This window comes from Chamaea fasciata, unplaced genomic scaffold (genome assembly GCF_029207755.1).
Source record: "Chamaea fasciata isolate MVZ Bird 193981 ecotype frontalis unplaced genomic scaffold, bChaFas1.0.hap1 SCAF_3, whole genome shotgun sequence".
Lineage (NCBI taxonomy): Eukaryota > Metazoa > Chordata > Aves > Passeriformes > Sylviidae > Chamaea > Chamaea fasciata.
Genome location: NW_027094088.1, coordinates 72,905,485 through 72,918,789, shown reverse-complemented (window position 1 = coordinate 72,918,789; position 13,305 = coordinate 72,905,485). Strand labels below are relative to the sequence as shown.

Here is a 13,305-nt window from a genome sequence, read left to right as displayed (position 1 = left end):
ATCACCGGTTCGGCCTGAACCCTGAGCCTCCTCTGCCACCCGCGGGAGCTGGGCCGGCCCTGCCTCGCCTTCGGCTTCTTCGGCGCTGCTCCTCTTGCTGCAGTGTGACCCTGCACCCCCTGCCTGCCGAGACTTCCTGCCCCTGCCTGCCGGGACACTGCCACCCCAGATACCAGCCCGGGAATTGCCACTGTTTCAGCTTGGTGCTCTGAAGATCCTGCAGGGGCACCGATACCAAACTGCCCTGGGTTTTGTGAAACAAAGCCCTCAAGGTTCTTGGTACTGTTTTCTTTTGTTATTAATGCTGTAGTTGTTGGTGGGGTTTTTTGTTTGTTTGTTTTGTAATACATACTAGTAAAGAACTGCTATTCCTATTTCCCAAATCTTTGCCTAAGAGCCTCTGATTGTAAATTTATAATTGGAAAAAAAATGATGCGGGGGGGGGGAATGTTACACTCTCCATTCCAAAGGAAACTCCAGCTCTTACCTGGCAGATACCTGTCTTCCCAATGCAAGACAGTAAGAAATAAAATTTCACTTATACAGGCATAAGATTATATTAACTATTATATCCCTAAAGTTGAAAAGGCAGTTATAGTGGAAATGAAGAGCATAAATAAATGATGAAGAGGCAGAACGTAAAAACAGTGCACCATCACTGAATTACTTTGTGAGTTTGTTAAAGAAACCACAAAGAAATGGGCCCTAATTGTGCAAAAACTGCAAAAAAACCCAATCCAAAACCTCAGTTCTTCATTTAATCAGCTGACAGAGAAATAAACATTTAAAATCATCAGTCATAATTCAGCTATTCTGCCAGGTCACTTTACCTTCTGTATTTGTGTGTTTTTATTCATATGTGCGCCCACATATAAATGTAGAAGCAATATATACACATATATATGTAAATAAGCTACACCAGAAGATGAAAGAGAAACAATCTGTACAGATACAGAGGTACGAAAACTCAGGCTGAAATAAACTCTTTAAAGTCTAAAATGAAAATCTAGGAAAAAACCCCAATCTAGATGAAGAATGCATGTTAATAAATTCTGTAATTTCCCAGACATATTTGTCCAAAACATGCTATAAACACTATTTCACCCAGGAAAAAAATACTAGGACAAGCTTAATTCTCAAGGTACTAAGTCCCAGAGAGACCGCTAAAGAAAATACTGTTTTATTAAATCTTATCTCAAGACATGGCTATAAAAGCATTGTCAACAGCTCCAGTAACTAAGCTTATTAAACTTTTATCTTCACATGGCTTCTGCAGCCAAATAACAGCTGGAAAACTGATAATAAAGAAATTTAATCCATCATTTTTACAGATGAAATTAATACCTGTCAAATTCACTGCTGACAATTTAATGTAATAGATTTAAATTAACTGCTCTGTTTCTTTTTTAGTTTAAGATAGCTCAGAAAAACAAGATGACGCTTCTTAGTACTGCAAAGTTCAAATCAATTATTGTACAGAGAGAACAATTGCAGACAAAGTGAATGGTTTATGTGCAATATGCATCACAGAACCAGTTCTGACTATATAAGTTTAAGTACAGTTTGTTTCTGATCTGAGACAAAAAAATTCCTGATTTGAAAGAGTAACGTATTAAAAATCTGTGGAAGGTGACACTTAGAAATTATTCCAAATTTTTTTATAAATGTATTGCACCTCAAAATTATTTCTAATGAACTAAATGTGGACCAATAGTGTAAGACAACATGTTAATTAAGAACATAAATTCTAATTAATAAAGCAATCTTGATCTCCAGAAAACTGCATAGTAACCACCCAATGCATAGACTAATTAAAACTGTTACAACTATACATCGCTCTATTCTGCAAATTCATTTAAGCTTAAAAGCTAGAAGGTAAAAGCTTGTGACAGGTAAATCAGATGCAGTTGAGACAATACCGCAAAAGCAGAAGAGAACACAATTCAGCCAAACCTAAAAAACAAGCTCAAATGAGAAGAGTAAAAGCTCAAAAACTAACAATGTACTTGAAAAAGCACTTTCTTCAAAAGGTTAAGAAAACTGAACTGAAGTAAGCACTAAATGGACAGGTCGAAATCACCACTTGTAGTGCATCAACAAGAACAGATGATTTGTTTAAAGCTGTTCATTGTTACTTTTCATCCACATTTTTCATTCCAGTAAGTGAGATTTCGAACATGTTAATACAAAAAGGATTGTTGTATCTCTACTGGTTTGCAGTTATTAGCTTTAGTTAAGTGGAGTTGTTGCTAATTTTGTACAATTAGTACTGCTGCATTCCCTTTGTGAGTTGAGGCTTCCAATACCATACAGCATTTCAAAAATCCAAGTTCTTTGCAATAGACAACTTGGCATCTTTGGCCTCTAGAAAAGCTATTCCTTGCATAGTGAAACCACTTCTTAAAAAGCCATGATGTCTCCTCAGTATTTATGTACTGACACCTTGAACCATAAACAGCAAGGGCAATGAGAACCACAGAAAGGTGTCAGAACTTCCACAGGACAGCCAGCTTTTGCTATGAACTGAAAACACCAAGCTCAGTGAGAAAATGAACTTTCAAGGAATCACAGAATAAGCCGAGCCAGAAGGGACACTCATGGATTGTCAAATCCAACTCTTAGAGTTTCTCTGAGTACCAGGCCTTGTGAAAGAAAAGATACTGGCATGTCAGACTTACACAGAAAACTCTCAAAAGCAATGGGAAAACAGGAATTATTGTCTTAAAAAGGAAAAGAGGTTTCAGAAGATAAGAGAATGCCAACGGCACTCTAAGTTAAAAACTGTCATAAACAGACAAAATGGCAAAAGAGCAAAGTGCATTGGATATGGAACCAGGACTGAAACTTAGACACATGTGACTGAAGACCAGTAACAGAGTCTTGAAAGTCAGCAAAAAAGCCATACAGGAAAATAAGGTGCAGAGAGGAAGTGTAAGAGACCTGCTGAAAGAACACCAAGGGCAAAGAAAGCACAGAACTTCTTTTGAAGGTGTAAGTAATACCAAAGAGAATCACTTATAAGAAAAAAATAACAAGAAAATGGAGAAACAGAAGAGGTGCGCAGTCTGGGGAGAGTGGAGAAAGAAGAGTTTTATGACTGCAGTTTGAGGAAGAACCTCCTCTCAAGGACTTCAGCAACAACACTTCTAACTGGTAATACAAGAAATTTATGGGATTTTTTGCTTAAGTGAATTTCAGACAAAAAAAAAAAAGAAAAAAAAAAGAAAAGATAGCAAAGAGTAAGGACTCATAACAGCAAAAATATTCAAGAGGTGATGGGGACAATGGAGAAATGTGAGATCATCTCCTGGTAACCAAGCTAAAGAGATAAACCAGCAAAAGGTCAGTAAGAGCAGGAGACAGTATGGGTGTGAATTTATGAGTCAGAATGAAAAATAGCTAACTCTTTAGGATACTAACTTAAACAACTGAACCTTGACAAAGAGAGCAGCAGTTCAATATATTAGATAAAGGAATTTAACATTAAATCAAAATCAACAGATGATAAGTTTCAGAGGAATAACCAAAATCTTAAATACATTATTTCTCAAAACTCCTAAAAATACTGGTATTTCTCAATCATAACGTGACAAGGGTGTCATGCTATTGTCATAAATTGTTAAGATAAACACAGCATGATATGCATTGTCCTAAACTGGTTATTGGAAGGAAAAGATTAAAAGCAGAAGAATGGTGTGGAGACGGTAGATTTGCTCAAGTGACCTTGCAGCTGGGATTGCCTAGGCCTGGAGATTAACAGTATGGGAACTTCTATATATTATGTCTACTGCTGTTTACACTCTGATTTGAGAAGCAGAATATCTGTGTTGAGATAACATAGGTGTTCACAGAGACTTGGAGGCACTTTCATGGACAAGCCTGAGATTGCTGTCCTGAGAGAGAGATCAAAGCCCAGGAATCATAAAAAGCAGAGGGAGACTACAGCACGGTGGTACAATGTGTGGGCCCCTGGTTAACGGGTGCTTACAGCAGCCCCACTGCCCATCAGGATGGGCTGAGCCCGGCAGTGCTGTCTTGGCTACCCAGGTGCTGCTTCAGGGTCCTTCAGCTGGCAACGTAATGAAAACAATAAACTCTTGGCATTTCAGCCTAGGCTTGTGGTTGTTCTGGCCACCGGCCTGTGTCGACACACACCTGGCCAGTAATGTAATGTTTCATTTTATTATAAAAATGATGCTGACATTTGCAGTCTTCAGTCACTATCTTTGTTGATCTCATGAAGTTCTCCACAGGCTGTCTCAGAAAGGTGCTACTTGCACTACAGAACTTGTTGCCATTGGATGCCCTTCTCACAGGGCTGTAGAACATGAGGGTTTTTTTCAGCTTTGTATCTGAAATAATCCTTTTGGTTGATGTGGCCCACTACTGGTGACTGTCTGAAAAAAGACAGCTGTAATAAGACTGAGGGAACAATAATTTTCAGTCACTTAGCCTCCACCTAGTCTTCAAGTGAAGAGCATCCCAGAAGAGAAATGCCAGAAAAATACTTCACCTGCAACTGGGCATGGAATCATATTTTCTGACAAATGGTGCACAGTTTTTTCTTTCTTCATTTAAAGAATCTTTCGTTTATTAAGAGGTAGAAATAAAACTCTGAAAGTGCAAATTAGTCCAGGAAGATCTAACATCTCTTTAGATTGTATCAGAACATAGCAAATTCAAAGTATGACATGAAAACAAATATTCACCAACTATATCAAGCATGGAAGGACAATCCCAGAAAAGCAGTACTAGATGTTTTTACTTAAAGCTGTCTTAGGAGGGAGGATCTGCCAGAGAAAACTTCCAATAGATTTCTACATTGTCAGCAATCCTTCCAAATGAGCACAATTATTTAAAAAGTACTTGGAAACCTTTGGGACATTTTCTGATCTTCTTTATCATGACAGGAAGTTGCCATAATGAAAACCCCAGAAAAGTCAGTAGAACAAGCCATCTAGCAAACTTCCTCAAGTTAAACAAGAGAATTGTGCTATAAGACAAATGTTATTGTTTCAGTTGCATTTGGTAATTCAAAGTGAAGCCGACAAATGAGATATCTCATTAGTTTGAGCAGATGGATCAAAATTAAAGACTGAATCACCAATTCTTGATTTCCCAGTAGCCAGGAAGAACTTGAAGTCTTGCAGAGGATGAATGTTGAAAAATCGACCTAAAAAGCTTCTCTCCATCTGTCAAAACACATGCCTATAGAATGCAACTATTCCTACCAACCTTAGACTTAAAAAATGAAAATACACATACATCTAATAAAAACACATGGACATGTAACTGTAGCCAAACCTCACACTCCAACCTACAATATGACAGTGACACATCAGCATGAATTCCGTAAGAGTAAATTATTTAGTTCTGCTATGGTAGAATTCTTTGAGAATGAGTTAACAGAACAGTAGATAAACAATGCTGAATTTAATTCATTAAGACATTCCAAAGACTCTGGTCAAGAATCTTAAAAGAGAAAACACTGTGAAAGCTTGATGGCTACAGGAAGATCTACATTAACTCAAGCAACTTTAGTGAGGGGAAGTGTTTTTCTCTGGCTCTGGTATTTCTTTCTTGCATTTCAGTATAAAACAGAACAGAGGTTTTAGGCTCTCTGGAGCATTGCTAATGAGATCTGTGTCTGTCATACATTATTGCCTGAATAGATGTAAAATCTCAACCATGTCCTGAATGTCATACAGATACACAACAGCTATGGAAATTTTTTCTTAAGTATTTGGGGGAAAGAGATGAATACATCTTTTTAAGAAATATATTTGGAAGCAACCACAGCTTTGTTAAAAAGCATATGAAGATTGCACATATACAATTTTAATAAATACAAGTTTTTTGGGTAACACAAGCTAAGAAAGGCAACAGAGTATGATGATAACAGTCTATGGTGAACGTGGACACAAGGTAATGGGTTTCTGGAAATTTAGAAAATCAAAAGGCATTCTTAAATTGTGAAAAGACACTGAAGAAAACCTTTCTAGTGTAATATTAATCATATTTGCTCATAATATTCATCTTCCACTATGGGGCAGGCATTTCAATGTAGATATATCTACATGACCTCTTTTTTTTACCCCTTTCTAAACATCTATAGTTGGTCTAATGATTAGACAGATCATTTATCACAGCACACTTATTAAAAGGAAAACTCCAATTTTTCATGTGGTACAGTACTACATATTATAATTAGACAACGAGCTGATATGCTTGATTCTTCATAGTCAAAGCCTGTATACTGTTACTTCGATATAATTCATTTCAGGTCATCATACTTTGTTTAATAAATATCAAGACCAATATGAATTAAGTAGTCTGAAGAAAAATCCAGTGTAACTGTTTGCTATTTAGATGTTCTAAATGAGAGTTCTGCAACATAGCAGAATGAACACTTTCAAACAAAGAAAATTTACAATCAAATGAATCAAATTAACCAAAGAATTCTGAAATCAAACCAACATTTATATAGCATGGGAAACCACACTTCTGCTGTGTCCAAAATTACACTTCTATGGCTGTTAGCTTAAAATACAATTTTCAGCAACAGAGATCAGCAGTAGTGTCCTTTGCTGAAACTGTAACATTAAGTAGACTACAGTTCTTCACTTCACCTCTTAAAACTATAGCTCATGCCTTAAAACAAAACACTCATGCATTCAGCTGCTAGCACAGGAACTAAAACTATTCTTAAGAAAAGCTACAAAAACATCTCCTACTTGACCTGAACAACTTACTGTACTTGAATCTTTTCAAATAGTATCATATATGTTTGCTTTTTCCCTCAGTGTGCAGAAAAGAGAGGGGAAGAAAGGTGCAGTAATTATGACAAAATAGCATATAGACTCCCTGCTGGGAATACAAGATACATTACTTAGATACTACTGATTTAAAGACTCTGCCAATTGCACTTCAGCAAGTGAAAATAAACAAAATCAAGAAAGAAATAAAAGATAAGAAACTAAACGTACTTCAGTGTAATGAATGTGGTAATGTTTGCGCATAATTGACAATGAGGAGAAAACAAACAAAAGTTCCCTTGGTACTGCTAAAAAATTTCATTAACAGTCTTCACTCAGGAAAATAACAGTATTTCCATAAGTAATCTTCATGAAAGTTTTCTGAATACAACAACAATAACTGGTATCAACAAGAGAAGATAAGTGGAAGAATGGAGTAAGAAAAAAGCAAGGCGGGGGGGCAGGAGGACTAGGAGGCTGTTGCTGAAATGTTTTTTCCGTTCCCCAGTCATAAACCAACTGTTCTTCTTTCAAAAAACACAATGAATTTTTTCGTGGAAAGGAAAAATTGTGCAATTCATAGTGCGGACTGTACAGGACAGAGTTTCCCTCTTTTATATATTTGGTACTTACAGAAAAGCCTCTTCAAGCATCATAGAGCACTAGCATTTGTTCTTGAAGAGGTGCCATACCTGCTTTACGTACGAAGTTCTAACAAAAATGAGACATTGTGTGGGAGTAATTCAGGACCACAATCATAACAGAGTGAGAAACTATTCAGACAAATGAGTTAGGCCCATATTCTTTGTTGAGGGGAACGTCAGACTTGAAAATTGACTGCAGAAACCTCTATTGTAAAGCAAAATGAAGGATTACTTCCTTTAAAAAGAAAACAAAACACAAATCCCAGGATATTTCAAATGACTTATGCTGAGCCCTTACACACCATGTCTTGAACGCCGCATAATTCTCATCCCTGATCTCTAATACAAAAGACTAAAATTTGAAAGATATAGGAAAGGCTAAAAATAATAATCAAGCGCTTCGTTTTTGCTTTTTTGTGTACCTGTTGTAAGATCTCTTAAGTACTGACCTACTTTGCCTTGTAATTTTTAAAAAAGTGACACAAATACACATTAATTACTTTATGGATATATAAAGTACTGGGAATTTGACCTTTGCCAGAAGCTAACACTATTTAGTCAGTTTACATTTCCTGTAAACGGCATGCTGTTTCTATGAAGTGTTTGTAGGGTTAGAGGCTACTTCTGAAGTGACATATCACAGAATAATTCCTAATACATCACTGTGATTTAATTTCTTTATGTATGTTCTGAATGGAAACTAAACTAAAAAATAAATACCTGGTGTCCAGCCATTATTTGCTTTAGCACACTTTCGTAACATACTTCATCCATATGATTCAGCTGCTGCACCTGAAAAACAAACATTACAATCCATATTAAAATAATATCTATCTTTACAGATTATCCACTCCGTATCAAGCAATTTAGAGTGATCCATGAAAGATAAATCTGATTACACAATTAAATTTACAGTATATCAATGCCCATTCCAACAACAGCATTTTGCTTTTAAATTCAAAAATAAAACATGAAAATACATAGATAAAATGTAAGGGCAGTTAATAGAAAATTTATTATGTGACTTTGCTGGTGTTTTTTAATGACCACAGAGAAGTAATCCAGTTCTTTAATTTATCTGTTTCATATTAAGGAAATATTCCTTAATATTATTCATATCTTACTTCTACTAGATATTGAGGAAATATCAATTTAATATATCTTCTCTATAATTAAGACTTTCTATTTGCTGTACAAAAATAGTTTTTACATTGCATACAAGTTTTTTTGTTTTATCTCCAGGAAATTATGATAGCTTTTTTTGCCATAGAGAACAGAGATTTCTTCATAGTTGGGTCATGCACAGAGAACACTGTGAGCACCATGCAGAGAGTTTCCAATTATAGATAAATAAAATGCCTAAGAAAGATTTCAATCAAAATAAAGAGTATTCTTCAACCCAATTTAAAGATTTTTTCTATTTCTTTAATGCATTACAATATAAATAGCATGTATATACTTGAGTGCACCTCAGTATTAAGGTTGCGACAAATCAAAATAAATAAATAAACTCCAATATCATAGCATTTGTGCAATTATGTCTTATAACCAAATTGTTTTGGCACAAAGGAATGTTCTACAAAAGCAGAGCATGTACAAATTTCAAAATGGAAATTTAATACTTGGAGTTACCTAGAATAGATGAAAGTTGAAAAACACAGCTTTAAAACAGCTTTAGAGGAAAGAGAACATTTGTATTTGAAACTGTACAAATTTAATAATAAAACGATGAGAAAAATGGGCATGTGTGCTAGAGACAAGAACCCAGACTAATCATCCTTAAAATAAGAGGTTAGCATTTTATCTAACATGTTTTTTCAAATAATAGTTATTATTAAGGAGAAATCATTAAAGAGAAACTTAAAAGAGCACTGCATAGACACATGGGCATATATATATATATATATATATATATATATATATGTACACATACTAAAAAATTAATACTAAATTAACTTTACGTATTCTTTGCATTTATACCTAAAGAGAAAAACATGAACATGCGTACAGAAAAAAGACTGATATAAAAGAAAAATATCTGACATTAACAGACCTTGAATGAAGCAGCCAAACCTTAGTCTTGGTGCCATATGCTCCAAGAATTTCAACATACAGAGTTTTAAGAGCTTTTCTGGATAGCTTCTAGGCATAATAAATACATCAGGCTGCCCTTGCCTTTGAAAGCTTGCCTACAGTTTGCATGTGACTCTGTAAATTGCTAATCAGCTCCAAATTTCAGGCGAGTATTTTTGGATGCAGGATTTCAGCAAACTGTGGCAAAGCATCTCCTGAAAGTAACCAAGAGCCTTCTATCTCCTTGCAACTCATTAGTGTGCATACAGACATAGCACTGACTGCACTTGCTGATGGTCTGCAACAACAGCTTTTGAGCCTGTGCTTTCTTACATTGCTTTCCTCCTCTCATGAAGACCACAAGGATGTTGATACTGGCAATAATTAGGCAGTTTTAGTATTAGTATTATCCTGATTAGAATCCTTTTTCAAAGAGGCTTAATACTTATACGTTTTGCTTGCTGTAAAGTGTATTATCTTGACTGTAAAATATATTTTGCTCTGTAGAATTGTAATGACAATCTTCTGAAAAAACAAAAGGAGAACTCCTGGCTGTGGTATTACCAGAACAGTCTGCCAGGTATTCACATTTAAGAATAACTATTACCTGCTAATATTTCCTCATCTCATTATGGTTCTTTAGAAAATTACTGTTTTTTTAGTAATTTCAAATGTTACAAGATTTACTTATATCTTTGATTTTTTGAAACCTAAATGCATTTTAAAGTGAGCATGAAGAAAGAGAGTATTTTCTCTTTTCTTACTATATAGTGAAAATAAACTAAATATTAGAATCAAGTAGAAGTGAAGGATGAATTGAAAGTAACAGCAAGGAAGAGTGAAGGTAGTAAAAGCCATTAATGAGGATTAAAATATGCAAATCATACTAAGCACCATATGGTAAACTATTCTTATGCATATGGATTTGTAACATCTCCCTACACTTGTAAAATAAGTTCCTCTCCTGCACTGCAGATGGAATAACTATTTAAATAACCTAGTAAGAATGGCAAAACATTTTTTTTTACAAATACTAAATAATATGCTATGATTGTTTAAGCTACAAAATCAACTTTTGATTGAAAATGTCTTGATTTTTATTAATTTAAGTCACAGGTGAACAATATTTTTTGAAAAGTTAAACTACATAAACCTTAATTATAAGCTAATGAGATGCATGGGAAATCTATGAAAAGTGTATAGTCTTGTATTTAAAAAACTATAATTTACATGTCAAGTGTCACTTCACTAATGATTTTTAATAAGAATATGATACCTGACCATTGTCTTAATGAACCAATGTCTTCCCGAAATGAGCAATAGCACTAAGATTAAAGAAGCTTATTTAGGAATTACTTTAAATACAGTTTCTGGCAAATACTTATATATGATAATGAATGACTTAGTATTCTAAGGTTTTTATTGGTAACTTTAGTATTAATGCATGCTGTGTGTGTATATATATATATATATGTATCTCTATATTTGTATCTCCAGATTAAAAAAATTAGTATTTTTCTTATAGTATTCCTCATGCATCTTTACAGCCAAACAAGATGCACCACATGGAAACCTGAAATGCAAGAGGCAGAATAACCAGCTGCTAATGTGACTCCGCAGTTGAATGCGGTGACTTCTTCACCAAGCAAAATTTAGTAGTGAAGAAGAGGCAATGCAAAGCTAAATAACTTTGTATCCAGCTGCATCAAGGCCTGCTTACAAGTATGGTAAACTGAAGAAAGAAGATTCTTAAAGCACCTTTCAATTATGTATATCTTTATACAAAAAAAAAATTCTTCAAAAAACACCTGCAGTATAATAAACATACCCATATGTACGTGAAGCATGATCAAAATAAACAACAAACAGCAACCCTTTCTTCGGCATTCACGATTCCTTACCTTATTGGTTGTCTTGATTCCTATAAAGGTTTGTCCCAGAGGTACAGGTCGGAAACGGCCATCAAAGTAGAATAATCCAATGTAGGGATTGACGTGTAGAAATGTAGCAACATCAAGATAATTGGGTAATGTAGCTGAAAGGCCCAAAATCCTAATCATGCTTTGTGTAGATTCAACCTATTAAAAAATGAGGAAAACTGTAAATTTTCCAAGTGTTGTAAGCCAAGGAATCAAGCACAGAGTTTTAAAACACCCCTTATAAAACATTAATGTGAAAGAAACAGTTAATACTTTCTATAAAAGGTGAACAATACACGTGAGTTAGTGATTATCCTATATTGAAGAAATCAGTGCATTCTGCCATTCCATCAAATCTTGCTTATTCACCTTTCTATTTTATTGTACTTTTGCCCTCCAAAAGGTGAGCTAGTCATTAACTGACTTGGAGGAACAATAGCAGAAAACTGGCTTTGTCAAGAAGGGATAGTCCAATTTATAGGCAAAACCGTGACACGTGATTTGGTGTCTTCTTCCTTAGTCCAAATCAGACCAGTATTCTGGAAAGAAAAAGGAATCTAATTTTTTGCCACTCCTCCGCCTTAAGTTTTTGCTTCCACTACTCTCTTAGACAATGTATTCTCGTTCTCTGTAACTGGCATTTCCTTCTAATTTCTTCTTACTTTTTAAAATCTTTAATTCCTCAAATGTTTGGTTTATATGCCTTCCCATAAGGGGCAGAAATAGTGCTTTACAACTAAACATTTTGTTCCATACAAAAGCCTGCATATTATATGTGTTTTCAGGTAATTTTCAAAATGAATGAAAGCACACAGAAGACCTGAATGAACAAAGTACACAAGAATTTTCCCATTTCCTTCTGAAACATTAGGAGTTGCGTAGGCTGGCTCACAACTAGCATAATTATTTAAAACCAGAGTTCACAGTAATTTTATTATAAAGGCTTTTTAGACACTGTAACTGAAGCCATATGTAAGGTTCTCAACTAGTCTCAAATGGGTGAATGCCTCAAGATGAGTAAGGCTAAGTGAATGCCTCAAGATGAGTAAATTCCACCTGGCTTAATCCTATTAAAAATATGAGGTTTTCCTTAGAATACAGATTTTGATTTACTCAGCTGTTTGGAGTTCAAGTGAAAGGAATACAATTAAAATGATTAAATTAAAAGTTTTTAAAATAGATGATTAAAAAGCAAATGGAGAGCATTCTCAAGGAAAACAAAATAACACCACACCATAACCCAGACCTGAAGAATAGGAAGCACACCAAAATATTAAACTAAATCTCAAAAGGAATCATGGCCCCAAACACCACAGACAACAAGCAAACAAAGTAAACCACTACATTGCCTAGTAATAGACATAGTCTGTGGCAAAAATTTGGACACTAAAACTGTGGCTGCAAACAACTAAATGACACGGGAAAGCTGCAGAGCAATTCTGCATTTGCACAACAGCAGTTTTCCAAAGGAAAGCTGCATGTACAATAAAATCTGATATGTACGTGCAAACTGGGACAAATGAGAAATTTCATTTTCTGAAGTCTTCCATCTACAGGGAACACAGTGTTCAAGAGAACAAAGAAACTTTTTCACTTCTTACACACCTTTTTAAGGCTGGATGATGTGATGACCTAAGGGCTAAAGTCATCATCAACCACACAGTTTTGAGGTGTTTGAGGTTTTTTTGAGAGGTGGGGGAGGTATGCAGGGTGGGCTGTTTCCTCTTTTGTATGTTTGGATTTTTCTGGTTTTGGCAAGGTTCGCTGGAGTACCACATTCTTCTGCACTGACCTCAGTGTCTGCAGGGCTGTTTCTCATGTTTTCTCCCTCACAACACTTCTTGCACAGTGTTTTTACCCGTTCTTAAACATGCTTTACCAGAGGTGGCACACCTCTGGGTGGTCAGAGCCCAC

General features: G+C 35.2%; 1 protein-coding gene across 1 annotated transcript in view; it reads right to left on the bottom strand.

The window, feature by feature from the left end:
* The window catches only part of ASCC3 (activating signal cointegrator 1 complex subunit 3), a 254,485-nt gene that overhangs the window by 135,437 nt on the left and 105,743 nt on the right, over positions 1–13,305 (bottom strand). The window contains exons 12-13 of the mRNA XM_066179496.1: positions 11,374–11,550; positions 8,120–8,191 (exon numbers count right to left, since the gene is read on the bottom strand). Coding sequence (XP_066035593.1) covers positions 8,120–8,191; positions 11,374–11,550 — 249 coding nt within the window. The remainder of the gene's footprint in view (positions 1–8,119; positions 8,192–11,373; positions 11,551–13,305) is intronic.